The 25390-nt window shown below is 49.0% G+C and overlaps 1 protein-coding gene across 1 annotated transcript in view; it reads right to left on the reverse strand.

The window, feature by feature from the left end:
* Window positions 1-25390, reverse strand: part of GALNT18 (polypeptide N-acetylgalactosaminyltransferase 18) — a 328800-nt gene that overhangs the window by 81392 nt on the left and 222018 nt on the right. Inside the window, exons 4-6 of the mRNA XM_002928032.4 lie at window positions 11348-11531; window positions 9612-9809; window positions 5166-5280 (exon numbers count right to left, since the gene is read on the reverse strand). Coding sequence (XP_002928078.2) covers window positions 5166-5280; window positions 9612-9809; window positions 11348-11531 — 497 coding nt within the window. The remainder of the gene's footprint in view (window positions 1-5165; window positions 5281-9611; window positions 9810-11347; window positions 11532-25390) is intronic.

Below are 25390 nucleotides of genomic sequence, written 5' to 3' on the forward strand. Positions count from 1 at the left end.
TACCCATCACCAGCCTATCCCATTCCCCCACCCCCCTCCCCTCTGAAGCCCTCAGGTTGTTTCTCAGAGTCTGTAGTCTCTCATGCTTCATTCCCCCTTCTGATTACCCCCCCTTTCTTTATCATAAAATGAGCAGAAGATATGAACAGACACTTTTTCAATGATGACATACAAATGGCTAACAGACACATGAAAAGATTTTCAAAATCATTAGCCATCAGGGAAATTCAAATCAAAACCACAATGAGATACCACCTTACGCCAGTTAGAATGGCAAAAATAGACAAGGCAAGGAACAACAATTGCTGGAGAGGATGTGGAGAAAGGGGATCCCTCCTACATTGTTGGTGGGAATGCAAGTTGGTACAGCCACTCTGGAAAACAGTGTGGAGATCCCTTAAAAAGTTAAAAATTGAGCTACCCTATGACCCAGCCATTGCACTACTGGGTATTTACCCCAAAGATACAGACGTAGTGAAGAGAAGGGCCATATGCACCCCAATATTCATAGCAGCATTGTCCACAATAGCTAAATCGTGGAAGGAACCGAGATGCCCTTCAACAGATGACTGGATTAAGAAGTTGTGGTCCATATATACAATGGAATATTACTCAGCTATCAGAAAGAACGATTTCTCAACATTTGCTGCAACATGGACGGCACTGGAGGAGATAATGTGAAGTGAAATAAGTCAAGCAGAGAAAGACAATTATCATATGATTTCTGTCACGACTGGCCTTTTTAATAGTCCCTTCTTATTTATATATCCAATCTCCTACTTATTTATTTATTTATTTATTTAAAGATGTATTTACTTTAGAGAGAGAGAGGGAGAGGCAGAGGCATAGGGAGAGGGAGAGAATCTCAAGGAGGCTCCCTGCTGAGCCTGGAGCTGGATAGGGGGCTCAATTTCATGATCCTGAGATCATGACCTGAGCCAAATCCAAGAGTCAGACGCTTAACCGACTATGCCACCCATGCACCCCACCAATCTCCTATTTATTTAAAGCTAGTATACAACTTATTTCACATCCTGTGTCTGATAGAATTAGCACTTGAAGATTTTGTAAAACAAATTTGGCTGTCCAATACTTTTGCTCTTGGTATTTTCTTTTTCCCCTGTTTGTGTTGTGATTTTTTAAAAAGGTGAACTCACATTCTTTGAAGCTCCGGTTGTGGGAAGTTTTATAGCTTGGGTTAAAGGGGTCTTTCCCCGGAGAGGGTTTGTATACATTTTTGTAGATGCCTAAGAACTTCCAACAACTTTAAGTTAAATTCTACTCTTGAGATTTTCTGGACCACGAAGTATTTTGATTTTATATTATAAATCCAAGGGAGGGATCACAGAGGAGAATTTTCCCTCTCTTCTCACCATAAAATTGAGGCAGGCAATTTTTACCCTAACACTGGGGGGTGAGGTTTCTAGCTCATCAGTGAGATAATTGGGCTTTGGAGTACCAGTTTTATGGGAGGTATGGTGGGGAGCCAGGGGTTATTACATTAGACTCTTCATGTTGGGAAACCCTGAGGCTTTGGACACTGTCCTCTGTGCTCTATGACATTAAGAAATCATAGCCTAAAGTCACCAAGTTCTTCAAATATAACAGACTCAGGCTTTCTCTACGTTCCCATTTTCACTCATGTTTTGGTCTCAGTATCAATCTCCTTGGGTTGTTACAACAAAGCACCACAAGCAGGCTCTCCTAAAACCACAGATTTATTCTCTTACAGTTCTGGAGGCTAGAAGTCTGAAATCAGGTGTTCACAGGGCCTTGCTCTTTCCAAAGCCTTAGGGCAGGATCCCTCCTTGCCTCTTCCAGCCTCTGGTGGCCCCAGGCATTCCTTGGCATTACTCCAATCTCTGCCTCCATCTTCCCTCTGTGCCTGTCTGCGTCCAAATTTTCCTTCTAACAACACCAGTCATATTGGATTAGGGCCACTGTAACCCAGTATGACATCAGCTTAACCTGATTACATGGGCAAAGACCCTATTTCCAAATGAGATCATATTCACAGGTACACAGGGTTAGAACTTCAACATATTTTTGAGGGGAGTCAATTCAATTTATTTATTGTCTTTAACAATTTCTTAATTTCTTACCACCTCTTGGATGCTCTCTTATATATTCTACCATTTTTATAGCCATCATCTACACAATCTTTCTGTTTCCTATTCAATGTCAGCTCTTATGTTGGCGCTCTTTTCAGTCTGCTTGCCCATAGCAACTCCCTTCTTTTTTCCACCGAGTTGTGAAATTAGAAATCAGGAGAAAAAAAAAAGGCTTATTAGAAAGGAGCACAAAATAAGAATAAGGCTTTAAATGGGGACTCAGTAGATATGATTGTGAATAGAATAGAAGGACATTACTGTATGGAGAGCGTAATACTTTTGGGGGGACGCTCATAGTTCTTTTATCCTTAGATCGCTGTGGTATACTTATCTAGGCTTTCACGTTAAAAAGATCTGGGGTTGAATGTTTTCTCTACCTCTTATAAGTTGTATACAAATATAAACTCTTAATCGCACGATTCTCTCATCTGAATAAGAGGGGTATTCTAGTAACAATTACTTTTTAGGGATGTAGACGGATGGCGTCGTTAGCAGCCAGAGCAGGTAGGGAATAATTGTGCAAAAAACTCTTTCTGTGTTCCAAATGGGTAAGGACTCAGAATAAGTTGCCTCTGACTCAGAGAGGTGAGAAAAGCAAAGTCTGTCCTTTTTACAAACAATCCTGTGGAGTCATTGCAGGGGGATCCTAGATAAGGAAGGGGAGGCACTGAGATGTGGACTCATAAAACACGAAAGGAAGACACTAATACCCATACAAAATGTGAAAACCTATTCTGGGGATGAAGAGTGGTTCTGTACGCCTTAAAGGGGAACCTGGAATTCAAATGAACTAGCTCCTCCTTCTGTTTGCAGCTCCGCCAGCCAACGGGCTGTTGGGTCCCTGCCCGGAAAACCACCTTTCCTTCAACTAGCGCGACGCGTCATCTCTGTCAAGTGGGAGGGAGGAGATGGAGAAAAAGAAATGCCAGGCAACGTTTTATACTGTATTTTACATCCTGAACACAAAATCCAAAGATTTTTACCATGTATTTGAAAGCCTCACTCAGGCCCACACTCCAGAGCAGCTTTCTAATTGGGGCAAGGAGAAGCCAGAGATCTCCCACCACCCCATGACTGCCTCACGTACTTGTCAGAAGCAGAGCTCCTGCGTCCAGCTCCTCTTGGTCCCCGAGCATCTTTACCCGGAGAGCATGCATACTGGAGGGGGGTCCCACGTGCTCTGCCCATTCCCGGCAGCAGCCCCTAGTGAAAAATAGTATGTTTGGGGGTGACTATTTATCTAGGAGTGGTGCTGAAACGAGACGGCGAAGGAATGAGTGGTGTAGGGAGAGCTAGAGAGGCCAGGCTGACAATGTAGGTGCTGTCCTCTGTTAATCCATTAGCTCCCCATGAAGCCCACGCATTCTGATGGCCTTCAAAGCAATTTCTCCGGGTTTCAGCGAATATGGGTGTCTAAACGTGTTTTCTAAGCTCAGCTTCCGACAAGCTGCTCCCACTGCCAGTCTTCAGGGCCTTAGGATTAAGTCTGGGCAGTAAAGGTAGCTCATATAGTGCTGGTCGGGCCGTTGCAGATGTTGCGAGAGGCTCCGTGGAGGTGCCCCATCTCCCTTCAGGGCAGGGCGAGGTCTGTCCAGGCTCAGCTGACTGCCCAGTGGGGTGGGAGGTCTAAGGAAGTTAGGGGTAAGAGGAGGGTGGATCCAAGCTGGAGTCCTTGAATGGGAACTGGAGAGACAGACACTGAAGACAAAGGGACAAGAGTGGGGTCATTGGTCGGAACCAGCCAGATGTTGGGGTGGTCTGCATGGAGCGCTGGCAGTGAGGAGGGATACCTTGGATTGACACAAACACCAGCAGGTTCAAGGTCCTCTCCAAGGGCTGTCACACAGGGATATGTCAGGCTGCTTAAATTAAGATCGCCATGGACAGGACAATGGGGACCACTGTGGAGACAAGCCACAGGTGGAATGTTGGGGTTTCTGTGAGGATAGGACCACAACCTGGGCAGAGGGATGGGCTTCCCTCTAGGATGAGGTCCTTCATTGTATCCATTATCACATTCCTGTCGACCACCAGGGGACCTCATGCATCCCTCAAACATGATGGGGTTGGGTTGTCCTTTTGGGGTTATCTTTTCATGGGCCCAGGAGAAAGAGTCAAAGTCTAGAAAATGTTCCTGTCAGATGAGAAATTAAATGATGCTCACTGTGGATCTGCCCATGTGCTGATAGCTGCAAAAGGCCCCCCACCTTGGGGCAGGATGGTGGCTACCTCTGAAGAATGGCATGAGGTAGGAACAGGCCTGAGAGCCTGACCAGCACATGGTGCGCTCAGAAAACAGAATGGAGTGAGCCTGGCTGTGTTTTGCTCTTTATACCCCATGAGTTTATTTCATGTAGCCCCCCCCCTTTAAAGATTTTATTTATTTATTTGAGAGAGAGAGAGAACATGAGCAGGGGGGAGCGGCAGAGGCAGAGGGACAGGGAGAAGCAGACTCCCTGCTGAGCAGGGAGCCCGATGCAGGACTCGATCCCAGGACCCGGGGATCATGACCCAAGCCAAAGGCAAGCGCTTAACCGACAGCCACCCAGGTGCCCCCTGTAGCCCTCTCTTGACAAAGTCTTTAGGAAAGTTCTCTGGGCTGCTGTGGAAAGGCAGAGAATATCAGAGTGAGATATCCCAAGGGGAGGTGACTCTGAGCTCAGAGAAGTGACTTTGAGGGTCACTCTGGTCCAGCCACCCCTTGGTGCCTGCAGGTCTCCTCCTGGAGCACAGCTTTGCTCAGCCCTGAGAAGCCTGTGTTTGGTTTTAACAAAGAGGTTGTTCCCGTAGTAGGGAGCTTGACTCTCCCATGTCCCCAGCCCTAGCCAAAGCAGTTTCTCGAGTCCTTTTCTTCCCCAAGATTCTGTAGGTGCCCTCCTCTGTCTCTATCCTGTCCTCCAAAAAGCGCTGATCACACACATGGAGCAAAGTTAGGGACTGGACATTCAGAATCCATCTGTGACCCTCACCCTTGAGCCCCATTTCTCCACCCCCTAGACTCATTTACCTTTCCGGGAGCTGAGCCAAGCCCTCTGGGTGGGAACCCTTGCTTACCCTGATCCCCAGCTCGACATTCTCGCCTCCGTAGACCTCCATGCCTTCGTCCAGTAGGCCGATCTCCTGGAAGTACTGCCGGTCCACAATAAAGCAGCCGATGAGGGCAGGGCTCCTGCAGAGGTGTGGGGAGACGGGCCAGCAGTTAGCAGAGGGGCTGCTTCCTGGGAATGGCCAGAGGAGTAGGAGCAGTGGTGCCTTCCTACAGGAAGATCTGTTCCTTGTCCTTCCTTTGCCCCCAGAGCCGGTGTGGGCCTCGTTCTCTGAGTGGCCCTCCCAGGCCCCCCTTCACCAGCTGCTCCAGGGAAGCTGTTCCTTCAGGGCGGTGGCACAGAACTCCTGTCCTGGGGCCCATCGTCATTCCAGGTGGTGCTGAAATGGGTGACAGCCCAGGGTAGTCGTGCTCAGCCCGCCAGCCTGGCCTGAGTGTCTACGTCTCTAGCTGCCCTGACTCCTGAGCTCCGAACCACTCAGCCAGTCTCTGTTTCTACCTGGGTCCCTGAGCTAACTCCCCCTCCTTCCGCAGCTTGGGTTCTGCACATCAGAAAGATTAGTTGGGGCTTTGGAGAGCATGGTAAATGATTTGGATTTTTTCTGGAGGTAAAGGAGTGTCAGGGAGGAATTTAAAGCAGACTTTGGTATGAGCAGAAATAAGTCAGTCAGAGAAAGACAGATACCCTATGATTTCACTCATACATGGAATTGAAGAAACAAAATAAATGAACAAAGAAAAAAAGAGAAAAACAAAAAACCAGACTCTTAAATAGAGAGAACAAACAGATCTGTGCTTTTAAAAGAATCCTTGGGCAGCTGTGGGTTGACTCACTGGAAAAGGCTGGGTGGAAAGAGGAATCCAGCTGGGAAGCCTGTTGCCACGTCCAGGGAGAAACGATGAGGTCCCTGGCCAGAGAATCGCCAGAGAATCAGGAACGAGAGAGGGATTGTTTAAAGGCATATTTTAATGTAAATCCACAGCACTTAGAGACAGAGGAACAGGTGAGAGAGAGGGAGGGATGTGGATGCCAGCTGGCTTTGTGGTTTGGGTGATGGTGGGGTGGGGACCACCCAACCACGTGGGCTATAGAAAAAAAGCTGGGTTCAGAAGGAAGTAGCATTCCCTCCGGGAAAACCAATCTGAAGGTGCCTGTGGGACCCTAGGGGGAGAGAGCCAGCGGGTAGGGCTTCGTGGATGGCCTGGGTCTCAGGCCCGAGCAACACATCAACAGCCAGCCGGTGCAGGAGCTGGAGGGCCTTTCCTGAGTGAGAGTGTGAGCGCAGGGTTCACCGGCTGTGGGCCGGTGCCTGGTGAAGCCCAGAACTTCACTAGGAGTGATTCGTATTGGGAGAATCAGCATGAGTGCCTGTGGGCTGCTTCTCTGCTGAGAGCATGAACCTACGCAGATGACTGTGAGTTGCCCCACTGCACGCAGTTACCATTTCTAACCCTTGTGTAGCATCTTAGCAGCTGGTGGCTGAAGGACTTGTGGGGAAGAGAGAGAAAAAGAGAAATGATGAATCCTCAGCTATGAGAAAACTGTCAGTCATATGCAAATGGACTCATCTTTGAAATTGGAAGCTTGTCAAGGTCGAGAAACAGCTCTTTTGCAGGCCATTGCTTTGGACAATGCCAGTGCATTGAGCCCGAGCAGCCTGGGGGTTCCTGCCCCTCCTCCTTTCAAATCACAGCATTTTATTCTGGATGGGCTCACATTCCATAGACCGCAGGCAGCCAGGGCAGTCAATCTACTTCAATCCACTACTCCTAAGGTAGGCTGAGTTCCTGCTCTAGTGGAGGATGCTTGACCCTGTCCTTGGAGGTGCATGCTAGGAGTAAAATCCCCGCTTGGCTGTGTGTCACTGAGAAAAGCTCCCTAGCCTCTTGGAACCTCTGATTCCATATCTAGGAAACTGAATCAACTATAACCTCACAGGGATTAAATTAAATAATGTAAAACCTTGAAAACCTCAGGGGCATACTGGTTACTTGAAAAATTGTTTGAAAAGATGCACCTGTACGTTGAAGAAGCCCAGGGAATCCCCTCTTTAAATGCATGGTGATTTAAAAACATCAGCCCGGCAGAGTGGGCAAAGTCTCAACCTTTTCCTTGACATTCCTGAAATGTTGAGTATTTCAACATGGTGCTCCAAGACACGCAGGAAGGGGCCTTCCCCATTTGACCAAACCCACTCAGGGAAACAGCAGAATCTAGAACAGTTACTGTGCAAGGAGCATAGGCCACTTCAGATAGTCTATGACTTATTAACCAGCGAGGGTATGAAGTGGAGCCACTCGGCCTGAAAGTGTTATTAGTTTATACCTTACCTCATTCCCAAAAAGTTGAGAGATAGCTTACAAAAAATGTACAATGCCTTGAAAAACAAAATACATAGATGCCTGAAAAGACCAAAAGTTCACAACAAATTAGGGGCCAGTTAGAATGCGGCATTAGGGCCTCCTTCACAGTTCTTAAAGGAGACCCACAAAATTGACGCTAAGCTTCCTGGTAGCCAAGGTAAAAATGAACAAACGTGTCTTAGAAATAAGATTTATAGTTCCCATGTGAAAATATCAAACTCATTCCTTGGGGCTAACAAGATTGTCTTTGACTAGCAGTCAGTTTGAAGAAATTTCTCATGTCAGTCTTCTTAGAGGTCACTTTGGGACATGGTGAACAACCCTCTCAAACACGTCACTTCAGAATGCAACAGAAGGTATGTCTGGGCTCTTCTTATAGCTTACATCATGCAGATGCCACGGACGTACAGCTCCAAGGAAACAGGAGCCAAAGTGGGCAAGGCATATTTGTATAACCCACAGCTTTCTATGGGATTGTCTTCATCTGGGATAAAACCAATAATGTTTGTCCCAAAAAACTTCCATGAATATAATTTCTCTTGGTCAAGTTTTTGACAAAAATTAGGTGATGAAAAATTTGAGGCTGAGATGATATTCTCTGTTGAGGACCTAGAATGCAGGTTTACTGCAATAGGTCAACACATTTCAAGATGAGCAGAACAAAACAGCTAATATCGGTGCAAGAATGCTCCTTGCATGATGGCATACTTCCTTCCAGGATCATTCAGCACAGCGAGGGGCAGAATTCAGCCATGCCAGTTCTGAGCTCAACAGTGGGCGTCTACAGAATGACAACTAGATGTGGAATCTAGCTGACCTACGTTTGGATCCTGGCTCCATTGCCCCACAGCCTTTGGCAGGGCCACTCTCGTTCTTCTATCTTGTGGGTTTACCTCATCTCGTAAAACAGGGATGACACAATGAGCTGTCACAAGGTTATAATGAGGAGCAAATGAGACCGTGTGTGTAAAAGGCACTTGCACACAGAGACCTCTGAACAAATATTTAACAACACAAAATTGTGGCAGGGGCTAACAGGTAGGTAACTGAGATAACCACGAGAAAGCTAGATGGTTCTCTTCCATCTGTTTTAAATACGAATATAGTTTTTTCTTCTGTCAAGGAAAGATGTGATCTTAGATAATAATCTCCCACTTTCAATTAGATTTTTCATAAGCTTTCTCCCTCATGTAATATAAAGCAACATCAGTTTCTAATCTCCTCTTTCATTCCAAGAATTGTCCCCTAGGCCACCTCTGGTGCCATCTGTGTGTTTAATGGGCAGGACTTTGCAGAGAGCATAAAGGCATCTGATCTGTGATTAACCAGACAGAAATAAGGGCTGGTGGGGTGGCTGTTTCAGGAGTCCTCACCCAGAGAACAGAGGCTGCATAAGGAAGTCATCTGGGTGTCTATGAAGGCAGCAGTGAGGGCAGAAAGAGCCTGGGATCCTTGAAATGAAGTTTGAAGCCACTTTTAACTGAATCCTACAGGATAAACTCAAATAGCAGCAAGGCATACCAGCTGCTGTGGGGTCTGGCCTTGCCTCCTCCTGCTCCTCCTCGCGGAGGTGCCTTTAGACTTCCTCTGTGTCCATGAACTCACTCTGTCTCTCCAGCTCTGAGTGCTCCTGCCCCAACCTTGCAATCTACATGCACTTAAAAACAAGTGCAAATCCTAGTCTCTGAAAAAGATTCTCCCCACTTTCCATGCAGTTTCCTCCAGCAATCATTTGTTATTCAAATTACTTTGTCTGTTGTCACAAGACTGCAGGCTTTTGGGGGCAGGAACTGAGTCTTAATCACTCTGGACCCCCAGCACCCAGCACAGCAGTTGGCCCCCAGCAGGTGTCCTATGGCGATGTGTTGATATGAGTACGCTTGAGCCTCTGAATGGATTCTGGGTGCTGTGGTTCTATTGAAAGGGACCATCAGGGCCTGTAAGTGGTGACTGAAGGTCATTCGTAATTCCTTTCCAACCCCCACCCCGTCATCCCACGATGGGGCTGCAGTTTGGGGAGTAAGGGGACTGGAAGGGGAACCCTTGCTTGGCAGACAAGGCGGAGAGACCCACAGGTAAGGATGCTTTACCTGATCGGGGCGGTGGAGTTCTCCAGCTTCCACCAGGCCTTGGGGGGGTTTAGGTAGCGGCACCACAGCTCCCAGTCGAAGCCCTGGGCGGCCAGTGGGTACTCTTCTATCTCAAAGTTGTCATATTTGATGTTGTCAAAGGATGGTGAGATGATCCGCTTCCGGTTCTCCTTTATGCGGGTGAGCACAGGTTCAGCCCTGAGCAAGAGGGAGGGAGACAAGGGTAACTGCTTCCAAGGCAGATAAATACTAGACTGGAGACCCCTAAAGCTCCTTCCCCTGAAGAAAAAGGCAAAAAACCACCTGGCTATCTGCTCCAGAGGGTTGCTCTGCGTCCTGGGAAGGAGCCCCTGTTTAATCTACACTCCCCACCCCCTGCACCTGCATCATGTCCTGGGCTGAGCTGAGAGAGCCTTAGTGCTTTAGATCCTGTGTCTGTTTGCTTTCCCTTTTTCCACCAGAAAGAAAAAAAAAAAATCAAGACCTAAGAAAGAAGAAAGGACGAGATCTGAGGTTCTATAGGAAGCTATCAACTTGGGCTTTGATTTTGCTAAAATTCAGTGTACCAACCAGGAGGCAAAGGCAGATGAGGACGGCAGAGGCACGGAGGTGAGAACAAACTTGTTTCCACCAATTACTCAGTGCCGCCTCAGTCCTCCAGAAGAGCCACCCCGTCGCACGCGCTCGCCACTGTGCGACGAGAGGCGGGGAGCAGGGCTTCCTAGCAGCCGGGAGGCCCCCATGGGCACCAGGCAAGTGAAGTGTTTGTAGACAGGAATGATGAGCTTCTTATTAATAATGCATTTGTGGCATAATTGTTTATTCAAATCAGCTTGAAATAGTAAGTGTCCCTTTCCTCTTCTGGCCATAAATCCAAAGAAAATGCTTTTTAAATAGTCACAAATGGGAAGCAGGGACTTCAACTATAAAAAACGGCTTCATTGCAGCCTTAATTTGAGCCTGTTATGTAGAAGTTGCCCAAATCTAGCCGTGTGGTGTGCATGCCCGGCTGCTCCTTCCTACTAAAGGGCCCCCCTCACCCTGGCTCTCTGCAAAGTCACACACAGTGGCCATGGCACCCCCTCTGGCCCTGCAGGGATGTCGGTGTCAGGCGCCCCGTCCCTGCTTGGCTGCAGCCACCGAAGCCATATACCTTTCCTCTTGCCCCACGCGGCAGCTGAGCAGCCCTGACCGGAGAAAGGAAGGTTTTGTAAGACCCAGTTTCAGCAGCTGGGAAAACCTGAGATTCGATGCTACATCTGGCCTGGCATTCGGCGGGGGGGGGGGGGGTCTCACCTGTGATAACATCAAACTACCTTCTCTCCCTCTGGCCGCTGGGCCTTGACCTGTCTGTGTGGTTGGGCTTCTGCCTCCAGTCTGGCCCGGCTGTCCCTTGCTGGGCCCCTGCAGCCCTGCCCTCAGCTGGGCCGGCACTCGCAGCTTTGACCGTAGCATTTACCTTCTCCCAGAACCCGTCTCCTAGAGGAAGACACTAGCCGGGGTCACCCCTGATGTCACCATATTAGACACTGTGCATTGATCTATTGACCCCTGACTCTCCCTCGCCTTGAAGGGCCAGCCCTGTTGCCTGCATCACTCACACATCCAGATCTCAGCTGTTCCCAGAATTCTCTCCTTTCCCTACTATGACTGAGATCCCAGCACGCTTTGCACGCCTTTGAGCCACAGCCCCGGACCACACTGGAACTCATCTTCCTCTCCTGATGGGCACTCACCAGCCCACATTGAACTCCACATGGGCATCAAAGAGGGCCACTACGGGGGCGGTGGCCACCCTCCAGCCGCTGACTCGGGAGCGGATGAGGCCTTCCTGCTTGCTGTGGCGCACGACTTTGATGAAGCCTGGCTTCTGGCTGTTCACCTTGTCCACATACTCTGTCAGCTTCTCCTTCAGTTCCTCTGGGAGGGAGGAAATGCATCGTTAGCATAATGGGGGAAGGTGTGATTAAGACATTCACTCTCTTAGGTGACTGACTCCCCCAAAGAGAGGCTGGAGAGTCCATTTCCCTCCCCAGGTCTCCTTAATGATCCCCAGGATGGCCAGCGCCACTCAGCTCTGAGGGGAAATGGTTTGTATTGAGCTCAGCAACTCGCACAGGGCCGCATGCTTCCCACATCCTGTCTATTTAATCCTCACAACCAGCCCACGGGAAAATGGGGCTCAGAAGTGTTTCTCAGTTTGTCCAATGCCATGCAGCTTGGGAGGGGCACGGGCTGGTTTCAAGCGGGGTCTAATGACTTGAAAAGCCACATTCTTCTCATCAGCTCAGTGGCCTCTTTCTTCCCCAGTGCCCTCCACTGGAGCTCCTCTAATGCCCAAAGAAAGCTTCCATCTGCGAAGATTACAGCCTGGGACTCAGTCCTCCCTGGATCTCCCTTTCCAGGAAGGGGATGACCAGGCATTATGCCACGTGAACAGTTGGTATTGGTGTGTTGCCTGCTGTTGCCTGGCTAAGCATTGGATTCCCCTGCTTCTTCGTAAATGTAAATGGCTCCTGTGGTCCCCTTGCCTCTCAGCTAGTGACAGCATGGCAGCCACATTCACTGGGTCTTCCACGGCAGTGCGGGCAGCAGCCTCTGACACCCCTTTCCCCAAAATGACCTGAGTGGGCTGCATTCTCCTACCTGCAGCCACTGCACCTCCCCAGGACTCAGTTTCCACCCTTTGCCTGTGTTCTCCAGGACTGCCCCTTTGGGTGCCTTCCTCCCACCTTCTCAGCCCATCCATGCCCAGGCCCTGGGACAGTCCCACTTGGACCGAGCCTCATCCCTATCAGAGGACGGTAGGAGCTCTGTGTCCTTTGATGTCCAGTTTGGGGCCCCACCAGATCAGCATCCTACTGCAAGAAAAGGGCACGAGATAGCAGGCACAATGCCTGGCACACGGTGGGCAGCAGCCCTGTGTAGGAGAAAGAGGATGGTGTTTGGAATCAGCAATCCTGCATTTTAAGGCTGCTTTCCATGTATTAGTGTTTTGATCCTGGGCCTGTTAACTAGTTTTTGATGTCTGTGTGGGTGTCTGGATATGGTGAATGTATTTTACATGTGGTAAGGACATGAATTTTGGGGAACCACAGGGTGGCCTGTTAGGGGTTGAATTGTGTCCCTGCAAAAAGATATGTTGACGTCTAACCCCTAGTATCTTAGAAGATGACCTTATTTGGAAATAGGGTCTTTGCAGATTTAACCGAGTTAAGATCCTTTGGTCCTAATCCAATATGACAGGTATTCTTAAAAAAGGAGCAACTTCGGACACAGACACAGATGCAAAGAAGGAAGACAAGTAGGGAAACAGAAAGAGAAGATGACCACCTCTAAGCCAAGGAAGGTCTGAGGGTATCAGAAGCTAGGAGGCCTGGAACAAATCCCTCTCTATCACCTTCAGACAGGGCAGGGTCCTGCTTGATTTGGACACGATTTTGGACTCCAGAACGGTGAGACAATACATTTCTATTGTTCTAAGCCACCCAATTTGTGGTGCTTTGTTATGGCAGCTCTAGGAAACTAATACTGTTGTTATGAGGATTAAATGGGATTAACACGGGTGAAAAATGCATAGCACATTGTAGATGATCAAAAAAAGAATGCTCCTTTCCCGTCTTTGTCAGATTCCACCACGTTGGGAGTGGTAAGAGAAGGAGCTGCAAAGTCTTCTTCACGTGCTCTGGTTCAAGACCTCCTCCTGTTCTGCCCTGTCTCTAGGCTGGAAGTCTGTGAGCAGCGAGGCCATGGCAGCCAAGCAGGAGATATGAACAGGTGCAGGGACCTCGTGCCGGGGGAAGATGGTGGGGCACAGTGGCTACTGCCAGAACTGGTCCGCCCTCCTGCAGACGTTGGTTTCAAATCTTTTTACACACGAAGCTGGCCAAACAAATCGGTCTGGATAGATGGGTAGGGTATGGTCCCTAGGCATCTCTGCTTGAATTATCATCATATTAGTGAGGGAACTGGACACCCAGGAATGCTGAAAGGGAGGCAGGAAATTCAGGTCCTAGACAGCTACCAACTTGCTCTGTGACCTTGGGCAAATCCCTACGAATCCCAAGACCTCAGAGTTAGTTGGACAGGATTTTAACGTTTGTTTTGAACTGATTACCAATCTAAGGTTTGAATCCCCTCTGTCTATCCTGATTCCTTACTGGACCACTCCAACTATTAGATGTTCTAAATGCGAGGGTCCTTGGCCTTCCATTCACTGGTCCAAGATTCATTTTGGGGCCATAGGGGGCAGATCAACTCCCTCTTCCACACGACAATCATTTAGAGTGAAAGACCATCCTTAAATCCTCGCTGGGATTTCTCTAGGTCAAATGCCTTCGGTTCCTCTGTATATTTCCTCACATCTGTGAGTTCGGGTCCTTTTATCATGCTGAACTTCCCTTGAAATATGTTAGTTTTTCTTTAACACTTTTAAATTATGCACCCAGAAACTGGCCTAATACTTATGTAGTGAATTGGGCTATACAGAATAGAATGAATGAATCACCTCCCTTATTCTAGAATCTATGCCCCTATTCATATAGATGAAGGTCACATTAATTTGGTCTGCTTTTGACTCAAATTGAGCTTCCTGGAAACAGACAACTACAGGTCCTTTTCACCTGGCTGCTAAGTCAGGCTCATTCATCCCTTTTCTTCATGGCTGCATGCATGTGTGGGTGCATGCTTGTGTGTGTGTGTATGTGTGTGTGTGTGCATACGCATGCTCTGAGCCAAAACACAGGATCTTGTATTTAGTCCTCTTTCGTTCAATCTTTTTAAAGATTTACACCATCTCTCTGAAGTCAGAATGTTCTGTCCCTGATTCTGTTATCCAATGGCTTTGTGATCTAGCTCTCCAGCTTTCTGGCTTCTGCAAAAGTGATCAGCATATGGCCTCGACTGTCATTCGGGTCATACTTTACACAGTGTGACCCTTGTCCAGAGTTAGGGCCAACGAAGCCTGTCAGGCTTTCTTGTTCCAGCCTGATGAAAAGTCAGCTTTTAGGCTGCTGTTAACACACCATGTATCCCACTTGAGCTGATGTGAACATGACCTCATGATCTCCGTACACACAGCCAACTGGGGAGTCCTGGGCATGCCGCTGTCTGCAAGTGTCATGAGGTCGGCCATAGAGTGGATTAACTCATTGTGCCCCATGCTTACAACGTCTTCAAGCATGGCTGCCAAGAGGCCTCTAAAAACATTTCCTGTTCCATCTCTTCAAAAGTCCACCTCTCATATATCCTTTTTGAAAATTTTAAATAGAACTCATAAAGCCTGGTATTTGGACCTCTGATGGTGGCGTGAGTCTGGGAACCTGGAGTGAGAAGTGGGCTAATACCAAATGATACCTTTCCTCACCCCCAAGGGGGACATACTTGTCCCCTTCTCTCCCATCCCACCCCTCCGGTGAGAACCACTGCCTACAGGACCACTGTTGTGGAGTTTATTGGTGGCATGGGGCCGTGGATCACTGCCACCCAATGATCCTCCACGAATCCCATCTCCCTCAATCCGGATCCCCGTACAGCTGCTCCACACACTGAATCGGGCTGACCGTGGGGCGACAGGATGCAGCAGGAGGCACCGTGCTGGTGGCAGGCCTAGGCCTTAGGAGGCCTCACAGCTTCTGCTTTCATTGTCTTGCTGCCCTAAGTAAGCAAGGCAGGCCTCCTTGAGCTTGAGAGGCCCAGGGAGTCCCCATTAATTTCGGCCAACCCACTGAGACCTAGACACGTGAGTGAGGCCATCTTGGATCCTTCAACTGATTGTAAACGCAGGGGGAGCCCCACTGACACCCTGCAGAGCAGAGCTGAGCTGCATTATTGCAGAATTGTGAGCCAATAAATGGTTGCTGTTTTAAGCCACTAACTTTCGGGCTGGTTTGTTATCCACAAAGGCTAACAAAACAGGCTCTATTATTCTGGTCTGGTGCTGAGGGTATAGTAAGATTGTGAACTCCTGATGCACAGGAAACGTGAAGGGCCAGACAGACACTAAAGAACCACTTAGAAGGTGGCAGCAAGAGAAGAAAAGGCTTTGCTTCTCATAGGAGCTGCTTGCCCCTTTGTGCCTCTGAGCTCTGTTAAAAGAACTAGAATAAAGCTTTCTGGTGGACTAGTTAGAGAAAAATTCTGTTCTCAGCCCAGACATTGGTTAGTGATTAGAAGACAGCATTCCCTTAGCCCTGATCAAACATAGCCTAGCCTTAGCCCTGCTATCAAAAATCGAAAAAGTCCTGAAATACTGCAGATAATACTGGCTCATAGTCTTTGCAAAGTGCCTTTACCTAGTTAGGTTTTCATGTTTTCCTTCAACTTTTATCAGTTGCCAAAGCAAGAAAGAACTATCTCAGAGGCACTTCTGCATTTGCTAGGAAACTATGGTCCGAGACACTGCGTATTACATATTATCTATACTGTATATATGATAAATACCTCTCAGAACTTAGCTCAAAAAAAACCATATGAAGAACTTGTGGTTTTCTTTACACCTAAACACAAATACATAACCCCTCATATTGACCTTTTTGCCAAGGCTGCCAGGAAGCTCAGAGAAAAATCTAATGACCAGTCACAGGGTTCAGCAGTTTTGCTTCTCTACTTTCGTTAAAGATTTGATTTTCAACTTCTTGTCTCCAAGCTGCATTCTTTTACTTTTCTTTTCCCCTTTGTAAGCTACCTTTAACTACTTCTCGAAATATCTATAAATAACTTTTAATAAAGTGTCTTGGTGGAGCAGGGCAGGAGCATAACTGTGGAAAGAAGGGGACAGCTGTATTTCATGTCTGTTTTAAAGTGTTGGGAAAAGAGGAGGTAGGGAGTCTGCTCTCTGTGACTTTGCCAGATTTAGAATCAATGGTGGAGTTGTCAATAGCCAGCGTTGATGGAGAAATACAATTTGCACCCTGCATGGGGCCAGGTGTCATCCTGCTTGTGTTGCTCGTCCAGTCCTCTCCTGCTGTCCACAAATCCCTACTCTGCTGACATCTGAGCGACCTCTGTGAATCAGCTCGCTCGGGAGCTGAGCTCATCAAACACCAAGCCCCTCTGAGGAGGTCACCGGCCACTCTCCACCCTCCCCATGCGGCGCCTCCCCTCCGAGCCCACTGAGCGCAGGCTGCTTCCTGCTCTTCTCCTACAGACTTAGAAGCCAAGTCAAAATGCGGAATTTGACCAGCCTGGTCAGACAGGCTTTCTTCCCTCCCCATATCTGCCCCTGTGCTGCTCCCACAAAAAGCAGTTAGCTTCACGGGGTCATCCCAAAAGAAACAAAATGCAGGCTGAGCAGGAGAAGTCTGGTCCTAATGGCTGTTCATCTGATTTAAACACCTAATGAGATACTCTTTATCTCTTGCAGAAAGGAAAAGAAAGGATCTGGAAATTGATGCCTGATGGGGCTTCACCCTTTAGAGGGCAGCCCCACAGACATCCTTGCAAAAAGTCCTTCCCTCTCCTTCATCACTGTTTCTGGGGCTCGTCTACACGACATATGACTTGGCCTCATCTCGTGTCTCGGGGTCTGCTTCTGCAGGAACCCAAACTAAGAAGTCATACGTTCTCCAGGACACTATGGTCCCCACCAGCATGTGAATTTTTAACCCTTGACAGATACGTATGATGTGTGTGTCTATGTGCAGGATGACCGAAGTTCCTCCACCCCTCCATCTCTGCATTAACTGGCTACTATTCCATAAAGGAAATAATAATAATGGTGATGATGACGACGTACCAGGCATTTTACACTTTGCACATATCATCTCATTTAAGTCTCTCGACAACCCTATGATGTAGTTACTATTAACATTATATTTTGAAGACAAGGAAATTAAGGCACGATGTGACTCAGGGAGTAAATGGTGAAGTCAGGATTTAAATCCAGCTGGGCTGGGCCCCGAGTTCACACTCTGTGTCTCCTCGCAGTCTCTCTAGGATAAAACCAGGCTCGCTTGAGAATCAGCTTGTTTGAAACAGGGTTCCAGGGCACCGCCCTCCGCAGAATCAGATTAGGCAGATCTGTGGCCAGAGGCTCTGAGTTTCACACAAGCTCCCAGGGACATTCTGATGGGCAGCCAAGCCCGGTAACAACGGAAATAAAGGAGGATGGGTTTTGTCACAGGCGGGGAAGGAGCCTCCCCGGAACAGGTGCGGCTCCAGCCCTTCACAGGAGGCCTCGGACTCTGTCTGAAAAGGCTCCCCCTACACCTGCCCAGATAATTCCCTCTTCATTCTTCCAAACTCCTGGGCTCTGTCTTGCTGCCCTCAGTGACAGACCCTTCATTTTCAAGTTGGTTTTCAATTCTCTGTGTGTGGCCATCTTTAGATCTGTTGCTTTGGACGGTCCCCTGTAGTTCCCCAGCTGCCCTTGGCACCGGGCACTACCCTTTGTCCCTTCTGCCCAGCCCCACAGTTTCAGGTGAGCCGGCCCTGCCTGACTCCCTCACTCAGTGCTGTCCTCCACACCCAGCCCAGATCAGAGGGCCGCCCGCCCCCCAGTGTCTGGGAGGGGAGTGTGAGCACCCCCCACTGAGAAGGGCTACTAACTGCTAGTCTCCAATGGTGCGAATTTGAAGATTAAAATCACAGCACATTTCTGTTTATTCTTCCAAGACTGAACAGTAGCTGGTCTTCCTCAGATCAGAAGATTAACTGACTTTCCTCTAAGGCCATTTAGGGCCATTGAAACACAAATGATATGTCAACACATTTTAAAAGAGAGATTATTCGTCAGGATGCAAGGGTTGTCAAACCTAACTGATCATGCTCTTACCAGAAGAGCTAAAAATAAATAAACATAGATGCCACCCCACCCCCACCCCCTTGCAGGATGTGCAGGGGCCTTGAGCTCAGGTCTACTGACGAATGATGGTGAGTCCTGCTGAGACAGCCCTGATCCCCGGACACACCCAGGGCAGCCTTGCTTTGTGTGTTCCTCTCTCTTTAAGATCACTTTGGACTAGCCTTCAAATCCTGGGCAGTTTACAAATGCTTGCATGCATTTTCTTCTTCTGTCCGGTACACTTAGCATTTCCCTCCGGCTCCTTTAATCGCTGCACTTCTTTAAAGTCCATTGATACTGACGTAGATTTGGAATGGCGACGTAGATTTGGAATGGCATTAAATGGATCTCCTTACCCTGGACTTGGGGAAAGGCTCCACCTAGGAGCCCCGCAGACGGCATTTAAAGTAGGGCTGGAGGATCCGGGCAGAGTGTCACGATCTTCCTGGGAGGCCCCAAGCATTAATTCGGTCTTGGCAAGTTACAGAAAGCCCTAGAATTACCACCCCAAAGACCCAGCCATCTGTTTCTGGGTCTATTGTTTCATGTCATAGCCAGGCATTAGTGACGACCAAACCCACACAATCCATGCACACCTCAGTTCATGGGGTCCCCAAAGCCAGGCCCTCAACGTCCGCTAATACTTTTTATCTGCTCTAAAATGACTTACTTTCCCAAAGATCCTGTATGCTCTAATAACAGGCTCTGAACTGGTTTCTGAAGACGGCAATGGCAGGTGTAAAAATGATCCCCCGGCCAGTCAGGGATGTGTTAGGTGAAATCAATGCTACTCTTTCTCTCTCCCTCTCTCCCTACCTTCCTTTCTCTCTCTCTTTCTGTCTCAACAACAATAGACCAAAACTCGATTTATAACATTTGCCCTTGTCTCTGGTAAAAATACCACCACCAAGCTGATCAAGCTATTAACCTGATGCCATTGACCCTGAGAGATGGGCATACGACGCTGGGAAGGGGTGTGTACGATCGGCAGGCGACAGTCCAGGTCGGCCCAGCACAATGGTGCTAGTGGCCAGCCGGAAAGGCTGCAGTCCTGTGGGTCCTTCCCCCTACTTAATACGTAACGGGCACTGTGCTCTGTGCTTTCTAGCTACTCACCCCATTCTTCATTCATTCATCCAGCAATGGTGTATTAAGTACACACAAAGTACTGCACATTACTCTAGGTACACATCTAAATGAAATCTCACTACCACCCTGCAAACAATGATGTTTACAGCTAATGTTTGCTTATTTAGGGCCTACCACATGCCAGGACTGTGCCAAATCCACTTCATGTATTTCTCATGCTGTACTCTCAACAACTACGACACTACTCCAGGTATTATTATCCCCATTCCATATATTAGGCACTCCGAGCACAGAGAGGTGAAGGGATGTGCTCAGTGTCCCAGGGCTGGAAGGGCGTAGGACGGGGATGCAAAGCCAGGCACCATGGATCGTGTCCATGTTCTGAATCCCACGTAGGATTATCTTCAAATGACAGAGGAGACAACTCAAGGAGCAGACCTTCAATGACATACCCCAAAGGACACAGATGGTAAAGAATGAGCAGGGGTTCAAACTCAGATCTGACTCTAAAGACTGCTACTTACCAGTCTGCCCCACAGCCTACCAAAGGAGCCACCGGCCTCAGGCCTCCCTCAAGAGCCTTCCGTGATCACTGATTCAGTTCAGAAAGCAAATATCCTCTTCTAGCTACTATGTATCCTTAGAGCCCAAGGGAAGGGATCAGACTGCCACTCTTAGCTTCCTTTTGACTGGAGGGCTGGTAGAGCATTCACGCACAAATCCAATTACTCTGGGGTAAAACTCCCTGAGCAAGCAAGACCTACAAATGAGGGAAGAGGGCCTGGGTTTGGGTTTCCTAGAGCGCTCATTACTCACTCACCTTCAGAATTTACAATCAGGTACAATTCAGGTACACTTGGGGCCGGGAGTTGCAACAGAGGGCCAAGGTCGAAAGCTGCCTGCACCAGTCCCGGTGTTCACCATGGGGTAGGGGCCATGGGGCAGCGCCCTCTAGCTCCAGCGAGGTGCTTCTGAGAGCTCACACCCCCTCTGCTCCTGACACCCTCAGACTAGCCCGAGGTCACAGAGCGGGTAATCAGTGCAACCAGGAAGAGAATCCGAAGCTTCCTCCCCTCCCCAAGGCCACAGCTCCAGGCTCTCTATTCTACCGATTCTCTATTCATCCACCATGAGTAATTTAGAAAATGAAAACAAGAATAAGGGACTAGGGGCGCCTGGGTGGCACAGCGGTTAAGCGTCTGCCTTCGGCTCAGGGCGTGATCCCGGCGTTAAGGGATCGAGCCCCACATCAGGCTCCTCTGCTGTGAGCCTGCTTCTTCCTCTCCCACTCCCCCTGCTTGTGTTCCCTCTCTCGCTGGCTGTCTCTATCTCTGTCGAATAAATAAATAAAATCTTTAAAAAAAAAAAAGAATAAGGGACTAATAGAAATCAGTTGTCCTCTTGGACTAAATGACCTTTGACGAGGGCCAGCTTGCCTGGGGCTGTGTGAGACGGAAACCCACAGAAAGTAAGGGTGGGGCAGTGGCCCAAATGCTGTGAAATTACTTACAGGGCATGAAATACTCCTGCTCCTCTGATGGCTTTCAGCAGGAATCCCAGGACTTATTAAAAATGCCATGATGGGTGATTAATGCCCGCTGCATCCCGGCAGAGTGGAGTGGACCCTGCTCCAGCCCTGCCTGTCCAGCTCAGGAGAGCTGAGCACGGCCCTTGCTGTGAACTTCAAGGGAAGGAGTCACCAAGACCTCAAAGCTGCGGGAAACGCTGGCATAGAGCCTGTAACGGCGGGTCAGATCTGAGCTGAGAATAGCCCCTGCTGGTGTCCCAGCACACAAAGAGGATTCCAGGAGGGCCAGGTCTAGTAGGGGCACTTGGGAAGGTCCAGTTGCCGTTGGCAGTTAAGCCAGAGGCCGGCTGGAATTTTGGTGCTAAATTCTCCTTTTGTGTAAGACTTGGAGAGCTCTGAGTGCTGCCCAGCTCAGAAACTTGATCCAAAACCTCATGACCGAGAGCAGAAGAGTTTAGGTTATGAGTCCAAAATTTCAAGATTCTGAGATCTCGAAAGTCTGTGATTTTTGGAGACTGACTCCTATGATTCTGAGACGCTGGAAGTCTAAGCTTCTATAAATGTCAGAGTAACAGCCTCCCCCCACCCCCTCCCTGGGCCCCAGTGCTGTTGGCCTGCAGGGTTGAAGGCCCTGGTCCCTGCTTGCTTAGCCTCCTCAGCAAGCGTCTGTGCTCAAGTCACATTCCCAAACACACCAGATTCAGTGGGTGCCACAGTACCTTTGCATTAACTGCTCCCTCTACCTGGAACATTCCTCTTGCCTCATCTGACCCCGCTGAGGCTCTTTTGGAACTCCTCCTTCATCTGCAGCTCTCCAAATAGAGGGAAGGCTAGGGGAAGGGAAGGATTTTCCCTCCTTGGAACACAGACACAGGGCACTGGAAACACCGATGGGTTCCAGGAGACCAGTGAGGACCAACAATAGGCCTTGGGGTGTAAGTCCTGCAGCAGAGCCCTGAGTGCCCTCTGGGGGAAGAGCTAAGGCTCCCACAGGCTGTAAGTCAGCTCTGTGCTTCTGCGAATCAGGGGCGGCTCCAGGCTGGGTGACCAGCAGCCTCAGCCTGGCTGATTCATGACTCGGGAGACGTAGTGGGCTCTGCACACATATTTATGACCCACCCACTGTCGGTGCTTGTTAGATCAGGAGGCTGGGCGCTCTTTCCTCAGCTCACTGAGCACCTTTAGGCAATCTATTCTCGAAGGGAAAGATCCCGTGAAGGGGCACAGGACAAGGCAGAATCCAAGTGCTCTGCTGTCAGTCTTTGGGTTTTTGTTTCTTTATTGAAAGATGTAATCTGGAGCAGAAAGCGCAGGGACTCAGGGGAGAGACTGATTTTAATTTAATTCCCAGTGTGGCTATCTATCAGCTGTGTGACTTTGGGTGTGTAACTTAACCTCTCTGAGCCTCAATTTCCTCCTGTTGAGATGGAAATAATGTTATCTACCTCTTTGGGTGGCTGTAGGGTTCTGTGAGACAACACATGACATGTTGTAAGTGCTTAAGGAGTGGTGTTACGGCATGTTCAGTAGTCTGAACTCCTCTGTTCCCATCCTCCTTTCAAAGGAAGGTGCCTAGGCTAGGAGCAGGTCCCCCTGCATTATTTGGGGAAGCCAGGCCTGCAGCAGATTGCCCTGGGACTCCCCCAGACCCAGGGCACTGCTGCTTCTCTTCAGGGGCCACTTCATATTTAATCCTCAACCCCCTTCCCATCCTAACCTGTTCTCTGCTTACTGAACAGCCCCTTATAAGGTGATTCCTGTATGCAAGGACTCCTAGGAGCTTTATTTGTATTAAGTCATTTGACCCTCACAGAAACTCTGTTAGGTGAGTACTACTGATAACCCATGTTATAGACGGGAAAACTGAGCATAAACAGGGTAAGTGATGTGTCCAAGTTCAAACAACTAGCAAGCGGTAGAGCCCACACTCCGAGTTTGGCAGTCTAGCCCTAGAGCCCGCGGTCCTAACACACTTCTCACCTTTGGGAGTCACGGCGGGAGGTGGCACTGAATGAGCACCTGCTGGCTCTGGCTTTGTGCTGGCCCTTCAGTAGGTCTCATCCGCCTCACTTTGTGATTTAAAGCAGATGAAAACCGTAAGGAAGCCTCTGCTATCTCTGTTCCCATTCAGGGCACCCCTATGAGGCAGGGACCGTTTATGCTCTTGGGCCTGTTTACAAATGATCATGATGAAGCTAAGAAGATGAGGGATGTGCTCAGTGTCCCAGGGCTGGAGGCGGGTAGGACGGGGATGCAAACCCAGGCACCCTGACTCAGGTCCATGTCATTAACCCCACATATGATTATCTTCAAATGGCAGAGGAGAAATTCAGTGCCGGTATCCAGTATTGTAGGCCATGGACCTTTCACAGGACATGGTGAACTCTGGCTCAAGGGAGACACGTCACGTTCCCTGGGCACTCACTCATTCGACAAATATTAATGAGTGTCTCTCTGTGCCACTGGCTGCCCAGAGAGTAAACCAAGCTCCCTCCTCTCAAGGAGCTCAAAGACCAGGAGGACAATATGCAGATACACCAATGGATGTACACTGTGACATCAGGCAGCGAGTTTGTGCTATGTGCAGACAGCAAGCACAGTGAGGCACACACAAGGATGGAAGGGGGCCTAGCAGCGGTGGTCTCTAAGCAAGGGGAACACTAACCCAGAGGGGCAGTGATGCCATCTATCCAATACGGAGGGGGAAGCTGCTGGCAGTTGGGAAGCCAGAGACACAGCCGTGGATCTCAGGAGGAACTGCAGCAAAGGGGTAGGCCTGTGGGGGGGCAAGCAAGGGGCTGGGGTTCAGGAAAAGGCCCCCAGCGGAGAAGTAAAGGGAGGCAGAGCCTGTTACCTAGCTTGGCAGGGCACGTCCAGACAAACTGAGCAGGCAGCCCCTCTGGAAGGTAGGGTTAGCTCGCACGCAGCCCTCCCATGCCTCCTTAGCTTGGGGATGCCCAGCCTCAGCCGTGAAACTGAGCAGAGGTGGGGCTGGAGAGGGGAGGGCCAGCACTGCCCCCGCAAGGCAAAACCTGTTCTATCCATGCTTCAGGTTCGCATGGGCCTGGGAGAGGCTGGGTGAGGGGGACTCAAATCTAGGCGCGGGCTCTGGGTGGGTCATTGCTCATGCTCCTGGGCACACAGTTGTCTGATAAAACTCACTAAATGCTTGAATCTGTTGAGGCCTGCAGTGGATCCCAAATGTAGACAGAAACAATCAGCTGCTGGAAGCACTGATTTTTTTTTTTTTTTAAATTTATACCCTAGGATCAAGGAGATCCCCTTGCCAGCAGCATCTCAACGTGGACTGCTAACATCAACTAGTCCTGGGTTCCATCCCGCTTCCCTGACCACCCTGCATGTATTCTTACTTTAGTTACCAAAGCCGAGCCCCCAGGCCAGAGATGCTATCAGAATGCGGGACACAGATGAGCACAGGAGACTCCAGGACAGGGGTGAATAACCTCGCCCAGGAGCTGTCCTCTAAAGTCTGCAATCAGCACAGCTAGCAGCCTGCTGGTATATTTTTTGGCCAGGCCTTTCGGGATTATTGATTTTTTTCAGACCCCTCTATTTTAGCAACATATATCATCATATTCCTCTAGCGAGACTTCAGAAAACCCAAGAATTATTACTTCCCTGATAGACATGCCCCAAATATTGAGAACATCGCTCCTCTTCCCTTCATGTCCCTATTGTGTTTCTCTCATTCATGTGTTCAACGGGCAGGTTTTTACTGAGCGCTCGGCATGTGGCAGGCCCGGTGCTGGGTGCTGGGCCTATGGAGTAAGTCAGGGTCTCAGCCTCAAGAAGCTCACCATGTGGTGGGAGCAAATAATTAAACAGATCATTTTAGTGCATTGCACTATGTTCTAAAAGTAGCTGTCACAAGATGCTGTGATAATACGGTACAGGATGGGATAAGCTTTATAGGGTGATATTTGAGTGTGTCTCAAATGGATGGGTGAAGCGGCTTTGCTAGGAAGATAAAGCGGACAGAAAAAGGTGTCCCGGGTAGAAACACAGAGCACGCATAAAGGCCAGAGGCATGAATGTGCCTGACATGCTGGGAAGTGGAAAGTGGCAGGCCTGCCGAGTGTGGGCTATGCTGGCTGTAGGGTGCGGGCTGAATGAGGGGAGAGGACGCTGGGTGTGAGTGTACTGGGCAGATTGCAAGGGGACTTGAAGGCTGGGCCAGAAAGCATTAGAAAGTCATAAGGAAGCTTTATTCAGAGTCCTCCCACCTAAAAGTCTCAGAGAGATGAGCTGAAATGTCAGGAAGGACCTTTCATCCATTTGTTCATTAAAAAATGTACTATAACAGCAAAAGAAACTGCCCCATTCTAGAAACTCAAGCAAGTGGGACTTTGGTTTTGCTTT

Source organism: Ailuropoda melanoleuca, chromosome 16 (genome assembly GCF_002007445.2).
Source record: "Ailuropoda melanoleuca isolate Jingjing chromosome 16, ASM200744v2, whole genome shotgun sequence".
NCBI lineage: Eukaryota > Metazoa > Chordata > Mammalia > Carnivora > Ursidae > Ailuropoda > Ailuropoda melanoleuca.